The sequence below is a fragment of the Schistocerca serialis genome, chromosome 7 (genome assembly GCF_023864345.2).
Source record: "Schistocerca serialis cubense isolate TAMUIC-IGC-003099 chromosome 7, iqSchSeri2.2, whole genome shotgun sequence".
NCBI lineage: Eukaryota > Metazoa > Arthropoda > Insecta > Orthoptera > Acrididae > Schistocerca > Schistocerca serialis.
In genome coordinates, this window is record NC_064644.1 from 432,884,028 (window position 1) to 432,910,455 (window position 26,428).

General features: G+C 40.3%; 1 protein-coding gene across 2 annotated transcripts in view; it reads left to right on the forward strand.

Annotated features, from left to right (window-relative positions):
* Positions 1 to 26,428, forward strand: part of LOC126412455 (putative mediator of RNA polymerase II transcription subunit 26) — a 277,940-nt gene that overhangs the window by 100,530 nt on the left and 150,982 nt on the right. For both annotated transcript variants that reach the window (XM_050082064.1, XM_050082063.1), the window contains 2 exons: positions 9,625 to 10,158; positions 18,634 to 18,828. In XM_050082064.1, the coding sequence (XP_049938021.1) occupies positions 9,625 to 10,158; positions 18,634 to 18,828 (729 nt within the window). The remainder of the gene's footprint in view (positions 1 to 9,624; positions 10,159 to 18,633; positions 18,829 to 26,428) is intronic.

Consider the following 26,428-nt stretch of genomic DNA (forward strand, 5'->3'; position numbering starts at 1 on the left):
AGTCAGGACTTGTAGGATAACCATGAGAGTGCTCCTACTGTCACATAACCGAGCGAGGTGGCGCAGTGGTTAGACACTGGACTCGCATTCGGAAGGATGACGGTTCAATCCCGCGTCCGGCCATCCTGATTTAGGTTATCCGTGATTTCCCTAAATCACACCAGGCAAATGCCGGGATGGTTCCTCTGAAAGGGCACGGCCGACTTCCTTCCCCATCCTTCCCTAATCCAATGAGACCGATGACCACGCTGTCTGGTCTCCTTCTCCAAAACCAACCAACCGTCACATAGTCTCACCCCCGACCATAATTGTAGGTGTAGGTCCAGTGTGTCTAGGCCACAGACAGGTTGGTTGCAGGCCCTCGGCTGGCCTTCTTATAACCAACATTCAGCCATCACTGACACTGAAGCAGATCCGGCTTTCGTCGGAAGACACAACAAACCTCCACCCTGCCCTCCAATGAGCTCTCGCTTGACACCACTGAAGTCACAAATGGCAATGGTTTGAGGTCAGTGGAATGCATTGCTACAGTGTGTGTGTGGCTCAGAGTTTTCCTTGAAGTAACTGGTTTGTAATAGTTCATTGTGCCGCTGTAGTGCCAACTGTTGGTCAGATTACTACTGCAGATGCAATATGATGCACCAGAGCCATGTACCAAACACAATGGTCGTCCCTGTTGGTACTGCAACTTGGCCATCTGGAACTCGGTCTTCTTGTGACCGTACATTCTTGAAACCACCACTCCAAGCGATCATGTACAGTGGCTACATTCTTGCTTAGTCTTTCTGCAATATCGCAGAAGGAACATCCAGCTTCTCAGTATCCTACTACACGACCTCATTCAAACTCAGTGAGATGTTGATAATGGTGTCTTTGTCCACTTAAAGGCATTCTTGACCAACATTAACTTACCTCATCCAATTCAAAGGTAACTAAAGTGCATCACAGTTACATTGTGTATTTTTGAAGCAAACCTGATTTGCATCCTCATAGAGGCTCTACTAGAATGACTCCTATGCAACTGATACCAAATCTGAATAGTGATCATCTTTCAGATGTAGAAACATGCGTACCAACTTTAGTGTATGTCACACAACTCTTTGTTGTTGCAATTTTTTTCCATCAATGTAGAAGCACTGAAGAGAAACAACATAGGGTTCCATGTCAAGAAGTTGCAGCTGATGGGAGCACCCACTTCAAAGGCCGATTAGTTGTAAAAGGGTTTATACAGCAAGGAGGAGTTGATTATGAAGATGCATATAGTATGTTGCACTTTGTGACACCATTTGAGTTTTGCTAATGGTAGCTACTTCAAAGATGATGATAAAACAATGTGATGTGAAGATTGATTTTTTGAGTGGAATACTTCAAGATGAAGTGTATGTGGAACAACCAGAAAGCTTTGAAGGTAACGCGTACCAAGTGTATCTCTTGAAATGGAATATCTGTGGACTCAAACAAGCACCACGCTGCTGCAACAAATGTTTTAAATGAGAGTCATGAAGGAAGTGGGTTTTTGAAACAGTCCTACATATTCTTGTTTGTTTTAGTGAAAATGCAGTGAACATAGACATTATGTAGTAATTTACTTAGGTGATGGTCTAATTGTTGGCAGTGATGAAGAAGAAGTTACAGCTTTTCTGAACCCTCTACAACATGAAATTGAAATATCAGCAGGGACCCTTGACAGTTTCCTGACATAAAGATAAAGGCTGAAGGATTATGATAAGGTAAGAATAAGAAAATGATCAAGATGAAGCAATTTCCCCAATCATCGCCTATCATGAGGCAATTGGAAGTCGTAATTATTTCTCCGTAGCAATTTGTCCAGCCAGAACTTTTGTGGTGAATAAACCACATGAGCTACGAAAATTGAATTACTGAAGACTGTAATCAAGGATCGCATTTTCCGATATTTGAAAGGTAAGTTAAATTGTGGTATTATTTATAATAGAGAAGAAAATTTCATTGGGGACAAAGTGGACAAGACGTTAAACAACTGTGACCCCTCTGGTGGGCCAATACCACTGATAAGTCAGTTGCAGAAGGTGGTGGCTACATCTACAACTGTAGCAGAAATTATTACAGCAAGTGAAGGAGCCTAAGAATTAATCTGCTTAAGTTGCTTGTTAAGTGAGGTAGTTGGAATGTCGGAACATTCCGACACTTTATATTGACAATGCCAGTGCATTAAAATTGGCCGAAAAACCCTGAATATCATCATCAGTCAAAACATGTAGAGATGTGACACTTCTGTTCATGAAAGATTACCAAGTGGTGAAATTATGGAACAACATATGGGTAGAAAGAACCAATTGATTGCTTATCATTTGATGAAACCACTTGAGTGTGTTTGATTTAATTTGACTGATTTTTTTTATTCATTTTCTTCCTTTTCGAGGAAGAGGTTGTGATGAAAGGAAAAATATCTTATTGTTCACTGTATAGTGTTATGCCATAGTATTTTTCTGGAATATCATTTTCTCCTATACAGATGCTTTGAATTTTGTTTGTAGTTACAAAATAAAGCTGCATCTTGAGAAAATATACCATTTGAAAATGAAACTGTATTGTTCAGAGTTAATAATTTATAACAATTTATGGTCCCCCTTTAGGATTTGACATCCATTTTTCAAAATTTCACGGAAGTGTGATCCATTTCAGGAAGTACACCTTACGTGGTGCATAATCTATCCACCTCAAAACCCAGAACAGTAAGCACTCCATTTGGGGGAGGGGGGAAGGGATGCCGCTGTCATGATTGTAACCCCCTGACAATGCTGGGGTAGCAATCCTGATGCCTGAAGCTGTAACCTCCCCCCGTAAGCCACTTAGTGTGCCCGTCCAATCAGGGGCATCAGGACTCCAGGCAACGGCTACTATAGCAGGTAGCCTATGCCATGGTGGGATGGAGCCTGTGGGGAAATCCTCCGACCAGAGTGAGTGGCATAAGGGCATGTGATGTGAGTGGTATAAAGATGGATGGTCTACAATGAAATGGATCAAGATCACCCATACTACAGGCCATGCCATAACAGTGGCTAGAAAGCAAGAATTTTAATGCAGAGGCTTACAACTCCATGGGCTTAGTATGCTGCAGAACAGGTAGAGGATCTTTTGTAACAATAAAGCCACAATTTTTTGGGGAATATATTGAGGATTGGTTTGGAGGAGTTATGCAATAGAGAAGATGAGAAATAGATCTTTGGTGATCTAGAATTTGTATGCTAACCAATCACAAGCACTTTAAGCGTATGACGAGCTCAAGGATATGCCAGTTACACCTCCCCTTGTAAAGAACTCAAGAGGGTGTGTCTTCCATCAGGACCAGATGTTACAACAACATGAACTCTGTGTTAAGCTATAGTGACATTGAGTCCATTTTGTTTGTTGCAACCAGATAGAACCTAAGGGTGACAGGGTGGACCCTGGAGCTTTCATCCTACCTTTGAAGGGCAGTGTTTAATCTTTTAAGGTCGTGTCTTATAGGTGTGATGTTAGGACATAGTTTCTTCTTCCTGTGAGACACCATAGGTTCCAGAAACTTGGACATATGTTTTTCCACTGCACTACTTGTGAGGAGCATGGAAGGAACATGAGGGCAGTCCTTCTGAACAATCCGTCACATATGTAAACATTAAACTGCTAAGAACTGCAGTCCCCACCCCCTTGTTTGCCAGTGTGTTGAGTTTTCAAGAGGCAGAAGAAAATCCAGGAATATAAAGCACTTCACCACCCATGTTTTCAAGATGCTAAGAAGAAGTTTGAACAACTCCTCCCAATTGAAAGTAAGTGTAACTTAGCAAGCATTGTGTCAAAGTACACATTTAGCATGATGACAAGGTCTCAAACTGAAACTTACAGCCCTAGTGGCATGTCACTGTTAACCACACAGAAATTGAAAATTTGCAGGGATAAGAAGGATAAATCAAAAGTTAAAATGAATTCTGCTGTTCTGGGTTGATCCGGCTTTCATCCCCTTTAGAGGTTGAGCCCATGAGACCCTCACATTCAGATGGAATGTGACTCAGCAGCATAGTTATTTGTACTCCCATTTCCTGTTCACTGCTGTCTCAGTTTCCAATCTGACTTTCCTTCAGTGGAACTGTAATGGCTACCATTTCCACCTGGCAAAGCTCCGTCAGTTAATGGTTACTCACTCCATAGTTGGTGTGGCACTTCAGAAGACACGGTTCTTAGAAATCCTTTGAAGCAGAACCACAGGTGACAAGGACCAAATAATGGAACAATTAATTTCAGAAATGGATGTGTGCCTATTTAACATTGGAGCTGCAACACATTTCAGTATAGCCCATGGAACATACTCAGCCGTAGATTGTACTCTCTGCTGCCTGAGCGTGTTATGCTTGATTCAGTGGCCCATCCATAATGGCCTCTGTGACAGGAACCATTTTCCTATCAGTCCCTCTTTCTCAGACTACTGACTAATATAACGTGTGCCACATTGGACCCTTCAGAAAGCCAGCTGACAAGCTTGCACCTCCAAAGCAGCTTTTGAAACCAGTCAAGATAAAGCTATTGAAGGAGTTATTCAAGAAACTTTTAACATGGCTGTACACGCTGCAGAAGCTAAGATATCCTATTCCTCCTGTGCTGTGTGGTGGTCTGAAAACATTGTGGCGGCTGTCAGAGAATGTTGAAGGGCACTCCAACAATACGAATGTTATCCTTCTGTGGAACATTTGATAGCATTCAAGAGACTTCGAGCAAAAGTGTGAATTGTAATAAAAAATTGCAAGCAGGTGTGCTGGGAGCAGTATGTATCATCTATGAGAGCCAGCACCCCGTTATCCCAAGTGTGGAGTAAATTTCACCATATTTGTGGCCACCCTTCATGTACAGTAATTTCTGGCATCTCCCTCAGTAGTAAAATCTGTATTAATCCGACAGCCATTACTGAATGTTTTGTGGCACACTTCACCAAAGTGTCTGCATGTTTTAACTGCCATGTAAATTTCCTGATGTGGAAGCACCTGACAGAGCAAAACTATTTATTCTTCCATGCGCAAGGCCTTTAATCAGACAATATTCCATTTAGTGGACATGAGTTCTATAGCGTTTTGGATGACCCTCTTCATTATCGTAATTGATGGGATCATGACTGCTGTCGGACCTTTGGTTTCACAGTCGCTGTATGTGGGTGGTCTTTGCTGGTATTACAGCTCTACATTATTGCGCACCACAGTATGTTAACCTCAAGGAGCCATACTGAAAGTATATAACTAGGCCCTTTATCATTAATATCAATTTTTTCATGTATAAACTCATATTGTGCATTTTTTGTAGACTTTGTGCACCCACATACTGCTTAAGAGCTGGCAGCAACATCAGTACTGAGCTTGTTGGGCCCTATCCACCAGAGTGGCAAGCAGCTGGTAACTAGAGCTTTCCATATGAGCCCTACAGATGGCCTGCTGTGGAAGCTGATATGTCACCATTGACGATCAGATGTCAGCAACTATTGGTGACCTATGTAGTCACAGTCTTCAATATGCGTATCAGTCCGATTTACTCAACTATGTTTAACAACCAGCAGTTCATCTTGTTTACGAATTGCCCAAAGATGGATCGACCAGCTGGGATAGACCAAAAATGGCTAGATCAGGTGGGATAGACTTCTTTTGTGGTCGTAAGAAAAATGCTGATCCCACCATTCTCACAGGCCTGTTAATTAAGTTTTCCATGTCGACCCAAATTTGACATTAAGTTTTCCATGTCGACCCAAATTTGACATTAAGTTTTCCATGTCGACCCAAATTTGACATACATCTTCACGGGTGGACCAAAAGTCAGCGACTAGGTCAGTTTTGCTTTTGCACATTCAAGGTGGCACGAGAAGCACACACTGCTGAATGTATGTAGTGTATACACTGCAGAGCTGGTTGGCATGTTACCAGCTCTGCAGTCTATTAAAACTCTTGCCTTAAAAGCCTTCTCAGTTTGTAGAGACTCCATGAGCTGCTTACAACACAGCTCAGTATTACACCAAAAACTTTTTGCTTGCTGACATCAAAGACCTATTAGTTGACTACCATAGGTCTGGTATGACTAACAGTCATTGGACATCGAGCCACTTGGGTATTCCCGGAAGTGAACGAGCTGACAAATTAGCTAAAGAACCAACCACAGAAGACAAACTTGAACTCTTGAGCATCAGATACAGACTTATGATAGCAACTGCAACATCACATTTTGAAAACCTGGGATATGGAACGGCAGCTGCTACCAACATTCAGCAAACTCAGAGCAATCAAGGTCACCACCAAGATGTGGCATACTTCTCTTCAGGCATCTCTGAAAGATGGCATCATACTATGCCGACTGTGTATTGGTCATACCAGACTTACCCATGATTTCCTTTGGTGTCAGGACGACTCCGCTCAATGAAGTTGTGGCAGTTCTCTCATAATTGCCCATGTTCTTGACGAGTGTGACCTGCTGGCTGATGTGACATGAACGGTCAACCTGTCTACCTCAGTACATCACATACCTGAGGACAATGGGTTAGCAGCTACCAAAATCCTACCTTTCTGAGTGAAAGTGGATTTTATAACAAAATCAAACGCACCTTCATATTTGGTGTCTCGAGTGGTTGTGCGTGGAATACCTCTCCCTGCAGCATGTGCCCTAAGTGACTTCAGTCTACTTCCTCCCTCTGCACTGTTGTGCATTTTTAAATTTTATATATCTAACTGTTTAAGCTAGTTCACACTTTAGTCCATACAGTCTGCATTTCTTCACCCAATTTTAGTTTTCCATACAGTTTTAAATGTGGAAAATATGTTTTTGTCAGGTGTTTTGATAGTTTTGACATAGCATCATAGTAAAGAACTATTAAAACTGAACTGTCAAAATATCTGACAAAAATGTATTTTTACATTTCGTAGCTACAAGAACTATTATACTTACCGAGACATGACAGACAGACTTTACTATAGATGCAATATGGTCATCACTTCCAACTAGATGTCACTTGATAATGGTGATAAGCCAAAACAGACCTGTCGTGTTAAATATTGAAAAACATATTACCTTATTGCAGCTGGTTTGGAGCATTCATTTTCATAATATCTTATACTGACGTATACTATGCTGGGGGCCCAACAAAACATAAGATTTTAGGTCCGCCACCGGTAGCAGAGTGGTCAGCGCGACGGACTGTCAATCCTAAGGGCCCGGGTTCAATTCCCGGCGGGGTCGGAGATTTTCTCTGCTCAGGGACTGGGTGTTGTGTTGTCCTAATCATCATCATTTCATCCCCATCGACGCGCAAGTCGCCGAAGTGGCGTCAAATCGAAAGACTAGCACCAGGCGAGCGGTCTACCCGACAGGAGGCCCTTGTCACACGACATTTCATATCTTCTACAGTGACCAGCTACAGTTTTTACCTGCCTGGGTGTTATATCACTTTTAACTATCCTGCTAAAAATAGTCATGCACATTTTAAATCATGATGACACTGTCACAACACTGGAGTGACAATTCTCCTTCCCTCGTTTCATATCATTTTCTGTCATTTATCTGTGAATTGAGGGATTGACAGCAAAGTAATTTAGTCCCTTTAAACAGAGCCATAACAATTCTCTGTTATTGAATGTGTTAGCTTGCAAGGAGAGCAGTTGGGAAGTGACGGAAATGCACCTGCATCATTTGGCTGCAACAACACTGGAGAAGCATCAACTGTGAAATGGGAGGGTCAGTTTTGACGACAGTGTCATCCAGTATCATCAATGATGGGTCTGTATTCTGTAAGTTGACAGTGTCTTTTCACTCCAATCTACTGTGCGAGGAATCTTATTTTACACAAAAAGATTGGTTCACAAAATGTTTAGTGTATCTTAAAACACCAGATTCATTCAGGAACTTCATTTTACAAAGGCATTACACACTTTATCACGTCAATGAATACGGAGACAGAAGATGTGAAAGACCTGAGCATGTGTCAGAGGTTTTAAAACTGAAAAGAGACCTCTCTGAAGAAGAGGAAGAAGACGAGGAAGAAAAATGACGTAAATGTGTCATTCTGGTGAGCTAGAAAATTTTAGGAAAGTCCTTGAGCACTTTCACAGATGATGATTTAATAAAAGAATACTTCATAATTGCAGCTGAATGTTCACATCCACTTCAGGTAGAACAGTTGCATGTGGTGCTGTTATCAAACATGTCAATAATGTGTCCTACATGGGTTATGGTAGACAAAAGTTAAGATCCAGCTTGCAAAGTCTTTAGTGCTCTATTGAAGTGTGAATATCAGAGGCACACAGGTGGATGCGACATGTGACATTCTTAGCAGCATTGAACAAATTGTACAAAGTATATTATTATCACGGATTTTATTAGTTTGGGGGGGGGGGGGGGGGGGGGGGGGGGGGGGGAGATCGGGATACATAGCACATCTGAATTGGAAAATGAAAAAGCTTCCATCACTCAATTTGCACTGATCTGTAGCATGAAGTAATTGATCTGTATAAATCGACAAGCAGTACAAAGGTAGCATTGATTTCTCCAATTGTTTCCATTGGTATCGATTTCCTCATTTATACAAGTGTTGATATGTCTCACCACCGCGTTTCCCGTGCTATTGAAGGGGCTACAGTACTCTCTGCTTGCAAGATTGCTGACCGTCTGCTTGCAGGCCTCTCCTGATCATTTGATTGCAGAGCACATTTGTTGTGAAGTCTTGCTTTAAACTCGTAATAATAATAATAATAATAATAATAATAATCTCTTTAATCAGTTGTAACAATAAAACATAAGTACCTTCATGACCTGAGCTTTATGAAATTTCTACAGAGAATGTACTAATGCACATGTTTCTTGACATTGATGGTTAGCGAAATAAATATCTGGCGCCATGGGCTGTGTGGAAAATATGCAAGTCACAAGAACCGGATTATTATTCAGTAATTCCTGTTCTTCACAGAATCCTCATATTCTGAAATCTTATATAAGAAGCAGAATTTTGTTGAACAACTTAATATAACTGTCTTCAATAACATTGCAGGTTGTTGATTTTATGGTAAAGAAACTTAATAATGAGCACATTGCTCATCATTGTCTGTTTTATTTGATCCATCACTTTAGAAAAGAATGAGGCTACAAAAGAGAAGAAAAGTATTGCTAATAACTGAAATGTGTGTTGCCTGTAAATCGAGTGAAAAATTATTTACAATTTTATTTTTATAATGTTAAGGGGGAAGCATTTAATCTTGAATATTATGTGCAGTATGATTTGAAGACTAAAAAGTGAAACAGTGACCCTTGACAATTGTGACATGAATACACTTGCCAAGAAGCAATGCATCAATTTAAGATTGTCTTTCATCTTCACACTATTTATGGAACATTGGTCACATAATATGTCATTCTCCATTGTTGTTTTATCAGCAAACAAGTAGTAGGTGTCTAATCTTAGGCTCCAGGTGACCCTTGTCGGCAACCATTGTACTGTCAGTAGCTTGTGACAGTGATGGAAGTTGTCAATAAAAGATTGAATGCTTTGTCTCACTGAGATTCACAAGGACATGGAAATTATTTATTGCATGTACGTTGTTTGTTGATTCATGTCTGCCACCTTATTAACAAAATTACCTGGCTTTTCAGCCGCAAATGCGGCAGCGGCTGCAGCAGTGGCTGCCGCAGCTGCAGCAGCGTCTTCTTCGACGGTCATCCCTTCTGTCGGCACGTCAAATGCAGCACCCGGACAGCCGGCGACGAATAATGCGGCGATACTCAGCCTCTTGAACAGCAATAGCCTGACAAACTCTCAGCAGCTAATTAACAGCAGTGTGGCAGGTTCTAGTGTTCAGCAGCATAAGATCCTTACGTCAAGTCCAGGAAAGATGACTCTAGCCAATCTGCTGAACTCGCGTCGTATAAACCATAACAACATAGTGAATAGCAGTGGTGTGTCTATTGCTAATGTTGTTGAGCAGAACAGTGGAGTAATAGCCCAGCATCAGATGCAGGTGACTCAGACCCAGGCACAGCCTCAGCAGCAGCTACAAGTGAAATCCTCACTTCCTGCATTAGGATCCCCTTCGACGTCGCAGCAGCCACAAGACTTTGCCTTGGGCAACAACAGTGGTTATGCAAATACATTCACAAGTGTTCCTATTAATACTGCTGGAAATGCAGGTAAGTTAAATACTTGTGTGTTTTTCATCATTTTCTCCTCTAACAAAATTAGTTTTCACATCTTTTATGACGTAAATCGGAAATTGGACAAAGTAATGTGAGTATCCACATGATATTATGTCGAGACACTTTTTGTATTTTTTGTAAAGGCAATTACACTCAAAACTAATAGTCACCCCAGTTTATTCGACAGATTGAGACTGAATATTTCAGAACACAACATGGATCAGTGCAGGTTATCTTTAAGCGAGCAGTCCAACCGTGTTCATTTCACACATCTGATCAGACTGCCCTGGGCGAGCTTATGTGCACGATTCTGGGAGGTGTGGCCATGTCGGAGAGCACCCCTGGTCAGAGATGCCGTCTAGGTATTGGCTCTGCGGTGGTTGACAGTGGTGTTCCACCAGCTACTGTTTCTATACTGATATTGGGATATGCTCTGTTTCCGTACTGATATTGAGAGATGCCATTACATCCCTTTTCCCCTCAAGCAGTAACAGCCATGGAAAAAGAAGCATTTGGTGCCTGGTGTGAAGGTACTGCCACCAGGAAGGGCAGCAGATTGGTGCCCAAGGGTGTCGCTGCGGATGGTCAGTGCAGAACGAGGCTCGATGGAAGTTGCATGAGTCACCACTGCAACAGAAGCGCCACCAGGTGTGGAGATGCAGATGGCTGCTAACTGTGATGATGAAGACAAAGTTGATTTTGATGGTGCCGTGGAAGGCTGTGGGCAGAGGCCACAATTTATATCACGGACCCATGACGCGTGGAGTTCATACCGTGGGTCCAAGTTGGTGGTGCTGGAACTTGTGGCCCCACACTGGGTGCTCACGTGGAACGAAAGAGCCCTCGCTGACAACATGTGCTGGCGGTAGGAGCGACGTACCCAAGTGCAAAAAGTGAGTGTGGCCAGTAACTCGCCCTGCTGGGGTGTGGCTGTCAAACAAACTTGTCCTTAAAGTCACTAGAAAACTACATAGGTCTTTAGTAGAGCATTAGATGTCATTTCCTTTCAGAGCTGGTTCTTTAATGTTTGGACAAAATATTGTGCGTTGCTATTCGAGGTTGAATGGAAAAGCACAGTACGGAGATGTTGAATCCCATTACGGGCACAAAACTGTTCAAAGTCATAAGAGGTGAAGTCTGTCTCAGTATCGGAAACCGTAGTGTGTGCGGTGCCTTCGAGATCAAAGATTTTATCCAGGACTGTAGTAATAACACAGTTGAGACCTAGGACATTCTTGATGCAAAAGTGAATTGAAAGAAAGAATCTTTGCCAACCAACCACTTGGAGCCCAAAAATGGGGCAGCAACATGTCGGCCCACAATATGTGTTGTCACACTCAACCTTTCATCCAGTATATGCCCCAGTGGGCTATGTACAAGAGGTGCAGCACTTGAGCCTGAAGAGAGGAAGAAATCAGGACATGGCAGTGGTTGTCATCTTGAGACTCACAACAGAAACACTTGATTTAGGAGGCAGAGTAACATCGGGTCCTTGTGAATGATGGACACAGCATCACATGATGTTAAGGGGAAAGCTGAAATGGCCGAATAAAGATTTAAATTGATCTGGAAACACATCTATTCATGTTGGTCAATAGAGTGTGCAAACGCCCCCCCCCCCCCCCTACACACACACACACACACACACACACACACACACACACACACACACACACACACGACTACCAACTTCAGCATCTCGGGCCGGAATGCCATTCAGTGCATCCTGGCCTGAAATGCTGGAGTTGGCAGTCGCACGTGTGTGTGTGTGTGTGTGTGTGTGTGTGTGTGTGTGTGTGTGTGTGTGTGTGTTTACAGATGAGGGCTGTGGCTAAAAGCTACAAGCGAGTGTCTTTTTAATTGCGCATATCTCCTGCAACTTGATGTGTCTTGTGTGCAATCTATCTTTTCCTACATTGTTAATTTAAGGTTCTGGACTATGTAGATGACAGTGAGGTCCTCCCATTCTGTTTGAAAGTAGTGTTGTTGTGAGGTGGATAAAGTCTTAAAACCATATGCCTTAGGGCTTCCGTGTCATTGGGTATTTATAGAACAGAACTGCACCTATAATGTTCGGGGACGCATCGACCACTACTTCACGTACTAGACCAGGAGTGTTATCTTGTCATGCAAGTAGCCTATTTCAGTTAACCTTTCAAAGCCTGGATAGCTTGTTGACAGCAAGGTAACCATTCAAAATTTACACCTCGGTGACATAACTAGTTCTTTGGGTAAGAGAGTTCAACGAAGTTTGCAATGAAGTAGTCATAATAGTATGTCTTATTTAGAAACACATGAAGGTCTTCTACATCGACGGGCAGCTACATGTTGTCCAGTCTCTGCAGTGCAGTCTTCTGTTGGTTTGATGCTGCATCCAAAAACGCCCTTTTTTCATGAATTTTACTTAATGAGGTGCTTTGGCCTAATTTTGCAGAGAATTCATGTGGGATCGGTAGAGGGTAAGTTTCCACTTCAGCTTGCACATCTATCATCACGTTAAAGTCATAACAAAGTCTCAAAATTGGACATGTCTACTGTTACCCAGTTTTCCTAACGAGTGCACTGGTACATGACGGCATCCACTGGCGCAAAGGTTTGCCTCGCCTGCCTGCAAGGACAGCAACCCTACACATAAACAGATGGGTTGGTTTAAGAAGAATGCATAAACACTGTGGGGTCTGTTTGATTGAATGTGTGTACTATTAACGGAAAAAGAGCTAGTACTCAAAAGCTAGTGTGAACGCTGTTTACTGTTACATATTAACAGCGTTTAGCACATCAGTCCACTACAGGTGAGTAGTAGCTTTTCTCTTATTTCACGTATCGCTCTAGTTTTAATGTACAAAAGAAGTAACTTATTTATTAAACAGCACAGGATAGACAATAGTGTAAAAAGATTAAAAGTATGTATTACTTTTCTGTAAAAACAAAACTGAATTAAAAGTTGGGTATAGTACAGATCAAGTAAATCAGTTTAACGTTCAAAGTTTTAGAAAAGTTCAATATACATGAATAATTTTTTGTACGTGATTTACAAAATGAAACAAGCACCATTGAGTTGAGAAGGTCATGTGGAAGGTAATTATTAAAAATTGTTACCAAGGATTTGATGCAGTTTAATTGGACTCACAGTGTTTAAAGAATAGCACAGATATCTGATGTTGCTGAAGGCTTGGAATATGTCCAACTAGTATCTACCATTGATAGCTTAGCTGAAATTTTCTTTGCAGAAACGCTAACTTCTTTCTTGGATTGAGCTCTGTTTCGATAAAAATTATTTTGTGTGATGTGGAGATTCATAACTTCAGAAGTGTTATATTGTTGGCTACTGTCCGCAAATTTCACAAAAGCGTTTAAGGCTTTTGAAACCTCACCACAAGAATGTGAGATGTAAGCATTTCTTGTTCATAACTCTCAGGTTATGGCTCCTGATGTATATTGAAAAGACTTTCTAACATCACACTGTCAGTCAGCTCTTCTTTGATATCTAAATTTCTGTCAGTGTCGATCCATTCATTAACTACATGTGCTGAAAACACACTCAGTTCATTAGTGGATGCAGAATATAACACTCGTACAATTTCAGAGTGATCATTTGTCAACTCATGATCATTTATATCACTTTCCATCTTGACTTCTTTGAGCAGCTTAAGCTATAGTTTTCTCTCAGTCATGTATAATGTTTTTTCACAGAGGTGCAAGCAGCTTCCGCCATGAATATAGTGTGTTTAATGTTAAAATTGTATTGGAACTCTTTGATGCTGGAGTCCGAGCTTAAATAAAATCACACAGCACAGTACTACAAATTTAGGCCTAGTGAATGAAGAATTGTTGATACTAGCAGAAAACTAACAATGCAATTGGTTTGCCTTGATAAGAATATTATCACACGGTGTGGCAGACAACTGTTGCTGAGGCACCGTGCTGAATGGTTCAGATGTTTCTCAAAGGCATCCAGTTGTCATACAAACTGCTCTGACCTGAAAATACAGAAAAAATTCTGTGTGCCAGACTAACAGGTCTGCTGGATTTATTATGTCCCCAAGCCTTAATACTTCACATACTGTGTTACATATTTCAGAAACAGCATAAGAAATTTGTAACAATTGAAATTTGAAATAAACACAACTCTTTATTAGTTAATACTTTTTAGTGCTGTACTAATTAACTTGAATTCAAAATCCACTGTATTATATGTTTGCTGTTTGACAGCAAAAACTGAACGATTCTGGTTCAGGATTTTATCTTCTTCTTCTCCTCCTTTGGTAAATGCCACCCTCCACTATGTAGTAACTTCGTTTTCTGTATAAAAGGCTTATCTTGTGAAAGGCGTGGATTCTTCTGTTCTAGCTGCAACATTCACACAATCTCTTCTTGTTTCTCCACGTTTTGAAAAACTCAATACCTTTTCTATAAATCGCACAAGGTGGACACGAAGCAGTTGAATTTTTGTAATTTGTTTTATTTGTGGTATGTGAAGTTCAGAACTCAAATATTAATTTCCGTAAGCAGTTCGATATAATTCTCAATAATTCGCGAGAAAATAGACTTTAAAGTTTTCCAAACAACTTCAATTCAGTAAAGTAAAGGCAGCTTTTGTTCTCTCTCTCTCTCTCTCTCTCTCTCTCTCTCTCTCTCTCTCTCTCTCTCTCTCTCACACACACACACACACACACACACACACACACACACACACACACACACACAAAATTAGATTACATACACTGTTTAGATCATCAAATTTGTGCCAGTTAACCCACGTAATGATAATTTCTTATGAAAAATGCACTTCTTCTTGTTTCTGATTACATATAGCACACACAATTCCATTTTTTATCGCAAATAGAAATTCTTAGTTACAGTGTTGTACAAGAGATTGTTATTATTTTTTAAAATTTAAAATACATTTTGTAAAATATTTGCAATGATAACTGGAAATTTGCTTGCAAGATGTAATTAGAAACAAGGAGACAGGCATATTCATTAAAATGATGATTAGGATGTGGTAATCAGCATGTATGCATATATTTGATGAATTTTATATCCAAATGATGTAACTATTAAAAACCATAGTGAGATTCGAACCAGGAATCCATCACTTATCTCTTTACCAGTCTCAATGCTACCAAGTGAGCCACGCAATCAGTGCTGAAAATTTTCCTTAATTTTAGTGAATTAAATTTCCTCGGAAAATTTTGAGAGTTGAATCAAGCAGCTTTGGAAAACTGATATTTGAGTTCTAAAATTCATATACCATTAATATAAAAAATTACAAAGATCTGGTAGCAAGGAGATCTCATTGCATGAAATTCATAGTTTGGCTGCAAAATCAAAACAGTACTCATTTTAACTTAATAAAGGAATTTTATTCAGATAATTTACTTCACGAGTGACATTAAAGAGCCTTCTGTTTGTACCTGTCACTGCTGAGCTGAATTTAGGATGTGATTTGTGTCTTTGTGTATGTTTATTTCAACACCAAACAGGAAAGGTCTGTTTCAGAAACCAAGCAGTAACATGAATAGTAGTGAGTGCCAACCTCCTCGTGCCAGATGTAACTCTAGCACTAAAGCTCACAGGTGATTGCTTCCATGTGGATAAACTTGTCACTACCATTTGCAACAACTGATATGCAGGAGACTGAGAGAATCACTATGATCCAGTTGGCCAGTGATTACCAGATGTTAAAGATCAAAGCAGGAAACCAGAAGAGCTATTAAATAACTAAGCTGTAATTGAACAATGGTAAATCCAGGATGGATTGTAACGATATTATGAGATGGAAAGCTGCTACTCACCATATAGCGTAGATGCTGAGTCGCAGATAGGCCTATCTGCGACTCAGCATCTCCGCAATATGGTGAGTAGCGACTTTCCTTCTCATAATATTGTTAAGCTGTAACTGAATGTTCTGGAGGTCTAAGGACTATATGTAACCAAGAGCGTTCTGATTTTAACAGTAAACTGATGTATTATTACAGGTACATTGGTGCAATATATGTTTAATAAGTGTCAGTAAATTAATGGATCAATTTCAAAGAAATTGATGAGAACCAATTTCGTACCAGCAATCAAATTTATTCTGAATGAGAAGATATGTCAATGAAGGTACCCTCTACCACAATCCATATCAAACTGACATTCGAATGCTAACTTGTAGGAAATGTTGATAAGTGCTGCTACTCAGTAATGTTGTTGTATTTATTTCTTTCACATATACAGAATGTTTCACACTTCCTGTTACAGATTTCTATGGGCTGTAGTGGGGATTTTGTAGACAAAGTTTTGATAATAACCCATGTCTGGAGTTTGAAGATGGAATCGCTTTCAAATCTCCCACGTCACAGTACACTCACAAAATGAGAATAGGATGCAGGTTGTAATTAAGAAATCTCATAGAATTTTTATCTGAGTACAACAATAAAAGCTGGTACAATCCCAACTAGCAGTGTTGACTGTGATGCTCCACAGCCATGCCACAATCTGAACTTTAAAGATGATGTCCTTAAACGCTCAGAAGAGAACCCCAAAACATTGCCCACCGTGGGATTGTTGTAGAGCACACAGCTCATTGTTTTTGTTGTGTGCATTCTGTGAAGCGAGAGATTTGAAAGTGCTCCTGAGGCTTAATTTGTAGAATCGCTGCAGCTCATCCGGGTTCATGGCTTGAAACCATAGGAAAAAATCTGCTCCTGAGACACTACAGCCAACTTTATGATACAGTTAGCTATGTGATAAACCCACATTATTTGCAGCACTATGTCTCAGAAACTCCGAATTGGTATGGCTGACTACATTGACCTGCGACAGACCTTGCGTAGGCCCAACATTTCTTTGTGGAAAATGACAACATTGGCAGTTCTGTGACATTACAAGTTATAGGTTACTTAGCAATGTCGTGTTGTCTGTGACATCTTTTCAGTGTCAGCAGAACTATTTATGGTGGTACTTGTTTTGCCTTAATAATAAGTAACCTGATTATTACGTGATCTGGAGTAACATTACTTGTGCCTTTTTGCACTAAACCCATTACAATATTTCTGTAATTTACTATGTAGTTGTCTTTACATTAGTTAAATTCCATTTAAATTCTTTCCTGAAATCATATTTGATAACATTCAAAGACTTTTATTCCACAAGTTGCGCACGTAAGAGAGTGCAAGGCGGCATAGTGGTTGAGATTTCGGACACACATTATGGAGGTCAGTAGTTCAAATCCCTGTCCAGTCATCCACGTTTAGTTTTCCAATGGTTTCCCAAACTTGCTTAAGACAAATCCTAGAATAGTCCCTTTGAAAACGTCGCAGGCAAGTTTCTTCCCTTACCATAACTTGTGCTCAGATTCTTACAACCTTTTTGCTGTAGTAGGGAAGGCGAATGGTCAACTTCGATTTATTGGAAGAGTTTTAGGAGTGGCTCACTTGTAAAGCAGGTTGCATGTAGGATGCTGGTATGACTTATTCTTGAGTACTGCTTGAGAGTTTGGGATCCATACCAGGGAAGGGCGGGGGGATTGAAGGAGGACATCAAAGCAATTCAGAGGGGGCCTCTAGATTTTTTTACCGGTAGGTTTGAACAATACCTAAGTGTTACGGAGATGCTTCAAGAACTCAAATGGGAATTCCTGAATGGAAGGCAACATTATTTTTGAGAAGCACTATTGAGAACATTTAGAGAACTGGCATTTGAAGCCGACCACCGAATGATTCTATTATCACCAACATACATTGCACAAAAGGACCATGCAGATAAGATTAGAGAAATATGGATTTGTATGGAGGCATACAGACAGTCGTTTTTCTCTTGCTCTAAATGCGAGTGGAACAGGAAAGGAAATGACTAGTGGTGGTACAGGGTATCCGCTGCCACACACTGTACAGTGGTTTGTAGAGTATCTATGTAGACCTAGAGGTACAATGCTTGCATACAATAGGAAATTTAACTGTAGCAAAATCATTGTGAAGGACATAGTATTATAGTGCTTGTTGTGAGGAAGGTAAAGACTTTGAATCATTGGGGTACATTCATAACAGCCCTTCAGCAAATTTAATTTGTGAAGTACAGTCAGCATCTATAATGAAAACGATTATTTACAGAGATTGTGTATTATATACATTTTCTGTTTTCTTTTTCGTTCCATGGTTTGGATGTTAAATGTTGGTATTGTGTGTACACTTAAACTAATTTCACCTGATTTTGTAGTAGTGCTTATTTTGTTCCATATAGTAATAAATGAACAAGATAAATTTTTGTACATAAACACGCACAATAATCAATATAGGATTTCTTGTAAATTATAAATTGCACCAAACAGTCGTCCTTTTTAAATAATAAAATTTAAAAAGGATGACTGATCGCTGCAATCTACAATTTACAAGTCAATATGACAGTCACTGAGTGCAACAGTTTTCTGAATGGAAGGTAACGTAACCTGATAGGATTTCTGATTATGATGATTACTTTTCTTAGGTACAAGTAAAACGGCCCCTCAGCCACAAGCAGTGACAGTCAATCACTCAGGCAGAATTCTCGGCACTGCTTCATTGCCCGCTGTAGCAGCGACCAGGAGGTTATCGAGCCAGTTACCAGCTGCCGACACAAGCTCCTCAGGAAGTGCCTCCAGTGCTAGTGTATCTGCGCCCAGTCTGCAAGCATTGCTCGCAGGTAATTCGTGATATGCGCCTTTCGTCATTGAATAAAATATTAATTTCTGGGTGACTTTCTTCAGTATTTCAACATATTACTGTAATATTTGTGTTTGTTATTATTGGTTATCATGTCATGTTTGTTAAAGTGATATTACATAATCCATATCTTTAGCAGTATTTGCTGACTGCAGTGCTATGAGTAGTATTGTAGGTAAATTAAACAGTAAAGGAAATGCTGAGAGGAATACAAATATTTTTATAAGAACAAACAACCATTCTAAACCATGGAGACCAGCTATATGTCTTCTGTGGCCCAGTATAAAGTGTCCCCCCCCCCCCCCCCCCCGTTACATTACCTTGCTAGTAAAGTAGATGACCATACATCCATGCATTTTGAAGAGTATGTGATCCGTAATGGAACTAATCTGGATTATATAGATGGGAGTCGTCTTGGCTACATATCCTTCGATCCCATAATCCTCCTAACCTCAATCTACACTAGCCCCTACCTCACGTCCACACTGCCTCCAACTCCACACCTGCCTCTGCCTCCATGCCGTCCTCCACCTCCAAGTCGATGTCTGCCTCGACACCTTCCTCTGCTTCAAAAGTGCCTCCTCCACCTCTGCCTCCACACCCTCCTCCACCTCTGCCTCCACACCCTCCTCCACCTCTGCCTCCACACCCTCCTCCATCTCTGCCTCAACGCCCGCCCCCGCGTCGATGCCCACCCCGCCCCGCTTCAATGCCTGCCTCTTGTGTTCCGACATATTTCTGTTGCCATAGGATGGTACAGTAAAGCACTGAAACAGCAGAAGAGCTCAAAATGACCTCTTGTCATATGTTTGTCTTAAGTGTCATACTCAACATGTTTTGCATTATTCATAAAATCATTTGAATTTTCCTAATTCTTTCTTGTCTTGATGATGATATATTAGAATTTACCAAATATTGATATTTTCATGACATTTTATTCGGTATACCTGAAGCAGTTGAAGGGATCAGTTTGAGACAGCTCTAATTTTTCTTCTGAATATATTGTCAATAATCCAAGAGTGAAGTTGCAACACTTGAAAATCGTGCAGAGTTGTTACTGCTCATTGTTGCGTCTTGATAGGTGCACTTTCCATCTTGGCAGATTCACATTACACTTTATATCGTTCATTTAGGTAATGTTCTTTGTCCATGAAAGACTCTTAAAATATGTCTCATCAGTGTGGACTTTCTGGTGAAGAAATACTTCTTCTCTTACAGAATTCTGAGTCTGATTCAGAAATTGACTTCTGCGATAAACATTGGAATTTTGTACTACAGGCAAGTGAAGATGATGGTATGAATGAAGAGGGATTAGCGGATGAGGATTCAGATGCTGATTTGCATCTATTCTCAACTCATCTATTGCAGCAAACCCACTTGGAAGCCTCTGCAAAAACGGTTCCAAGGGATAGAACCGAGTGGGAGATTGCCATTTTTCCATCTTTTGGAAGGAGATTGACAGTGAACAGTCTGAAGAGAGAGCGGTCTCATTACATAACACTAGTTAATAAGTAGATGACACTGTCATCTGTGATTTCAGTCTTATTTTTGATGAAGCAGTGCTATGTTTCATGAAGAAATGAATAGATTCAAATATTTGAAATAGTTGGATCATGTCACATGGGCCACTGGAAAAATTAATAGCCGTTGTATATGCTCCGGGTTGTAGCTGGTGCAAAAGGTATGTGTGCAAATGACTTTTGGTTGCTTTCAAGAGTGCCTAACCTCTTCTGCAACATTATGCTAGAGGCAGATTTCAGAATCTTATCAGATTTCTTTGATTAAATGGAAAATTGACCCAACTGAATGCTAACCAGCCAACAAATTCACTTTTGTATCTCAAATTTGGCCAAAATTCACGGAAAACAGTAATCAGTCTTACTGTCCAGGAGAAACCATAACCACAGATGAGCAGCTATAATGAAGACAACCAAGATGCTGGTTCACTCGAGTTATGCCCAGCAAATGTAACAAATAAGGTATCTTGATTGTTGCCGATATCTAATGACAACTTATATATGTAATTATTTCCCATACCTTGGAAAAGAGGGCACACATAGAGGCAAACAACCAGTCAGAGAGTATGTTGTTCTATGTTTCATGCAGACATTACTAAATCTAGGGAGAAATATAATAACAGATGTTTTCGCATCATAGTTTGTACAACAATGAACATCATCCCTGGTAACATAAAGAAGCCAAATACTGAAAGACACCCACTACCCCCCCAAATCGTCCTGTGCCAGACTGACAACACAGACTGCACCACCATGACTCTGTAGAAAGGAAAGAAGAGTAAAAATGTCATTCTTTGGACAATGGAAGCTCCCCATTGCACCTCCCTCAGATTTAGTGGTAAAATAGCCCAGTGGATAGCCTGTCAAAAACTGAATACAGATAAAGCATGAAAACAGGGTGAAGGTGTACGTACTGAAGGGTGAAAAAAATAAGCAAAATAAAAACAGCAAACAGTCCAAGAATAAGATATGGAACATCAAACGAACTGCAAGAACCACTGCATCATGGTTGTGTGGTCATGGTGGTGATTGCAAAGCGAGAGATCCTTGTTTAAATCTCACTCATGCTCCCCTCCTCCCTGCAGGGAATAGTGAACTTCCTGTCTGGTCATTGATGTGTCTGTTCTCCTTTTGTAATCTTGGCTGTTGTTGTACTATACAATAGTTATAGAGCATGAGTTACGTGGTAGGAGTATATCACCACTGCAAGTAAATGTGATGAATAGTAAGAGCAAAGAGATGCTGCATAGACCTCTCACAGAAATGAAGACCACAAATAGACGGGTGTGAACTACATTACAACGATGGAATTCGAGAGTCAAAATGGAACTTAGGAGTCATAATGTGCGGTACTTGTGTGGAACAAGTAAGAAGTACATAAGGCTGGAGGTCCCTTCCTTACACTGCACTGTTGCATACGGACATTACTCCAAGACAGAATCATGGATTTGAAAATGACAGACGCATCACTGATTGGGTGGAAAGTTCATAATTTTGTGAAAAGAAAAGCTTGATGTTGCACATCTTGAGCTTGGACTATTCACTGTTTGTCTTGTTTCTGTTTTCACAGTTCAGTAGACCTTCCTGTTTCATTGCTTTATCTGTGTTCAATTTGTGACGGGCTGTCCACTGGGCCATCTTACCACTAAATCTGAGTGGGGTGCAATGAGGAGCCTCCCTTGTAAGTACACTGCAATAATCAGAGGAGGAAAGGAGAAGCCTGTGACCCTAACATTCTACATTGCAACAAAGAGTGGGTGGATGTTTTTGATGGAATTACCCATAAATATGCTAAAAAGCTTGCATGTAGGAGATAGCTAATGTGTGACTACCACCACATCTTGGACACTGCAGCAATAAATGCATGGGCCATCTAAAAAATAGTAATGAACAAGAAAATTGAAAGGAAGAATAATTTTTACTTATGGACCGTCTGACAGCAACTGAATAAAACACAATTTTAGTGCCATACGCCTTTCGCCTTTATTTTTTTGACAGTCGGCAACAGAAACCAAAACATTGCATTAAAACAAGCGTTCAGTTCATAGTACTGTGGAATGTGGGAAAAAACTGCAAATTGGCATTCATAAGAAGAAGAACAAAACAAAAATGCAACAGGAGTGTAATATGTAAGAAATTGTCCACGCAACCTGCTACTGATGATGCCTTGCAGAAAATAAAGGCGAAACGCGTATGGCACTAAAATTGTGTTTTATTCAGTTGCTGTCAGACAGTCCATAAGTAAAAATTATCAATCTACCGTAATATTACACGCAACTGAGGAAGACAGGACTACAAAAGTTGAAGGTGAAAGGAAGAAATTCATACTTCAACTGGGAAATGAACTCGAGGGAATGATAGAACCGAAGAAGAACAGACAAAAGAAGAGAATATGGAACCAAAATGATGTAGAAACCAGAATAAGTGCCAAATCAACCCCTGCTAAGGCAACGAGACCAGTGACAATTATTTAAAGTACCACAAAATGTGCTTGTACAACAGAAATCACTTGTGCTAAGTGCATCGAGCAATATTTCAGTGACTTGGACTAAAAGTACAACAAAACAGTGTGCAGGATACATGCGAGTTTAATGTAGGCAATATATATTAAATGTGTCCAGAAAGTTCTACAGACAGCTACTATATGAAAATCTAAAGTTAAGAAAACTTGTCAGCATGAGCAATCACAAATTGATAAGATATTAATTTATTGAAATAAGTAAGTAATGTATTAGTTATTGTGTTAAATAATTATTGTTATATCTTGCAAAATGGCAGGAAGTAATGTACGAGGTGCTATCAAAAATTTTAGGGACTGGTGCTGCCATCTGTTGAAAATCTTACCTGTGGGCTAATGGTCATCATCACCCTCAAAGTAGTTCCCATCCTCACGTACACACCGGTCCCAGCACTTCTGCCACTTGTCAAACGTTTTCTGGATGCCCTGTTCTTTGAGGGTGTTTATCACCACTAGCTATGCTTTTTGAATCCTCTCTTGGAGTGTCAAACCAACGGCCTTTCAACTTGTTTCAGTTTTGGGAATAGTGTGAAGTCGCAAGGTGCCAAATCTGGTGAGTACAGTGGATGGGGTACAACCGCCATGTTGTTTTTTGCTGAAAAGGTCCTGGTGAGCAAGGACGTGTGACTGGGGGCGTTGTTGTGATGCGGCAACTAGTTCCCTTGGCGCCAAAGTTCGGGCCATCGTCGCCGCATGTTTTCACGGAGCCATCGCAAAACGTCAGAGTAGTATGCAAAATTCACTGTTTGGTTGGGTGGGATGAATTCTTTGTGCACAATTCCCTTGGTATCAAAGAAAACGATGATCATGCTCGTCACCTGTGTCGCTTTTTGGGTCTTGGAGAGCCTGGGCTCCTCCACTGGGACGATTATCGCTTTGTCTCTGGGTCATAACCATATCATTGCAGGGGTCTCTGTATCACTTTTTCCGAGATTCGCACAGAATTTGATACACATGCGCTGTTCTGTTTGTGGATCCATCTTAACATCGCCGCACACCAAACAAAGAGTATTACGGAAATCAATGTGGACACGCAACACGTCCTCCCAGCTGAATGCCACTCCGCACACTGACTCATCAGATATGCAGCTCTCACCACCTTGCGGTGCAAAGGTCTACTACTCCTACTTTCCAGATAGCAGCACCAGTTCTGAAAATTTTGGATTCCACCTTGTATGCTAAAATAAAGTACTTGTTCCCCAAATGAAATTTTCACTCTGCAGCAGTTCATGCACTGGTGCTTGTTTATGTCAAACATGAATATATTTTATGTGGGGCAAAAATATCCCTTTTTCCATTTTATGAATGTCAGAAGTTCTGCTGTTGTAATGTTAATTGGCTACCAGGGATTCTTTCTTAGTGGATTTTTCATTTCTGTTTATAACATTGCATTTCAGTATGTACTATCTATGTTAAGCTCTTCTCTTACATATTTATTCCTCCATCTTGTAAAATGGAATATTTCACTTGAACTGGGACATCATTTCAACTGCCTGTGTTTGATTTTTCACCCTGAAAGGAGACCCAGTTTTCGCAGCCAGGCAGAAATGTTGTTTAAAATGTCTCCAAACAGTCACCTTTATTGTTCTCAGTTTAAATAAATGGATTTTTTTCATTTTAGATACATGCATAACTTAAGTCACATTCTAAATAGGTGTCCTATTTGTCTGTTAGCCATACATACCTTTGTTGTATTTTCATGCAGTATATAGTGATTTTTGAGTTCTATTTTGATGTTTTCGTACTGTATCATATACATACTCGATTTATAGATGAAGTTCCTTTTGGAGTTCATCTTATTTGATTTTCAATCAATAGTAAGATGCTTTGTATCTATTAAGATTTAAGTAAATATCCAATTGTATTTTAAAATCTCATCGATTGAGAATACCTTCAGCATAAATGTTAAGTAAAATCAGAAAAATGGTAGAAGTTTACTTCATGCTTTCATAGTACTTGTTTCTATGGAGATTTTTAATGACTAGTAGCAGGAGCTTATTCTGTGGCTTCGTTTTATTTACCCATAGTTACTTTTTGTATGGTTTTATCTACTTCCTACATGTATTAGTGCTGTATAGTGCTGCAATAAATTTTGAACCTGATGCACAGAAATTGTAATGCTCCACTGTCGTGTCATGTCTGTTCCTCATTGTTGGGAGCTCAGGATTCGTATTGTGCTAGATGGCAGTTGGACTCCGTGGAAATTAGTTAAGTTTTCTCTCTAGTCTCATTGTTGTCCATTTATTTGTGGCAGAAAACATGCAGTCAGACCCTGCATTTTGTTGGTGCTAATGCTTCACAACTACAGAATATCATTTAGTTTGTGATCTGTAGTATGTGTAATTAATAAAGAAAAGTTTGATGCAACCATGTGGTTCATTTGGAGTGCTAAAGGTCTCCTTCACTATGATGATGTCACCTGCACACTGATGTGTCTGCCTGCTACCACAACTAGAATGCAAGACAAGGAATGATTTGTAAGAATCGTCATTTACGAGGGCCGTTCAGAAAGTAACCTCCGGTTGATTTAAAAAAATACACCAAGTTAAATAAAAATATTTTAATATATACATCCTACAACTACATCTTTGCACTATTTTTCTACATAGTCTCCATAGCGATTGAGGCACTTATCGTATCTCTTCACAAGCTTTGAAATTCCTTCTGCATAAAAATCACCCGCTTGTGCCTGGAGCCAGCCTGTGACCGCATCTTTGAGCTCTTCGTCGTCATCAAACCGCTGTGACCCGAGCCATTTCTTCAAATGCATGAAGAGGTGATAATCACTTGGCGCCAGGTCTGGGCTGTAAGGTGGATGGTTGATAACGTCCCACTTGAAGGACTCAAGAAGGGCCGTTGTTCTGCGAGCAGAGTGAGGACGGGCGTTATCGTGCAAAAAAATGATACCGGAAGTCAGCATACCACGGCGTTTGTTCTGTATAGCCCGTCGTAACTTTTTTATTATTTCACAGTACACGTCTTGATTAATGGTCGTACCACGTTCCATGAATTCAACCAACAACACCCCTTTGGCATCCCAAAACACCGTTGCCATCAGTTTTCTGGCAGAAAAATCTTGCGAGGCTTTTCTTGGTTTGGTAGGCGAATTTGAATGTGCCCACATCTTTGATTGTTCTTTTGTCTCAGGGTTCACGTACTTAATCTAGGTTTCTTCACCGGTCACGATTCTGTTTAACAATGGTTCTCCTTCGTCCTCATAACGTGACAGAAAGTCTAATGCAGAGGCCATTCTTTGAGTTTTGTGGTGGTCGGTAAGAATTTTGGGCACCCATCGTGCACAGAACTTACGGTAACCCAATCTTGCTGTCACTATCTCGTACAAGAGAGTCTTAGAAATCTGTGGAAAACCAGTAGACAACTCCGACATTGAGAAACGTCGATTTTCAGGAACTTTTGCATCAACTGTCTGAACGAGTTCGTCAGTCACCAATGATGGTCTACCACTCCTCTCTTCATCACGAACGTTTTCTCGTCCACTTTTAAATAAACGTACCCATTCACGGACAACTCCTTCACTCATAACT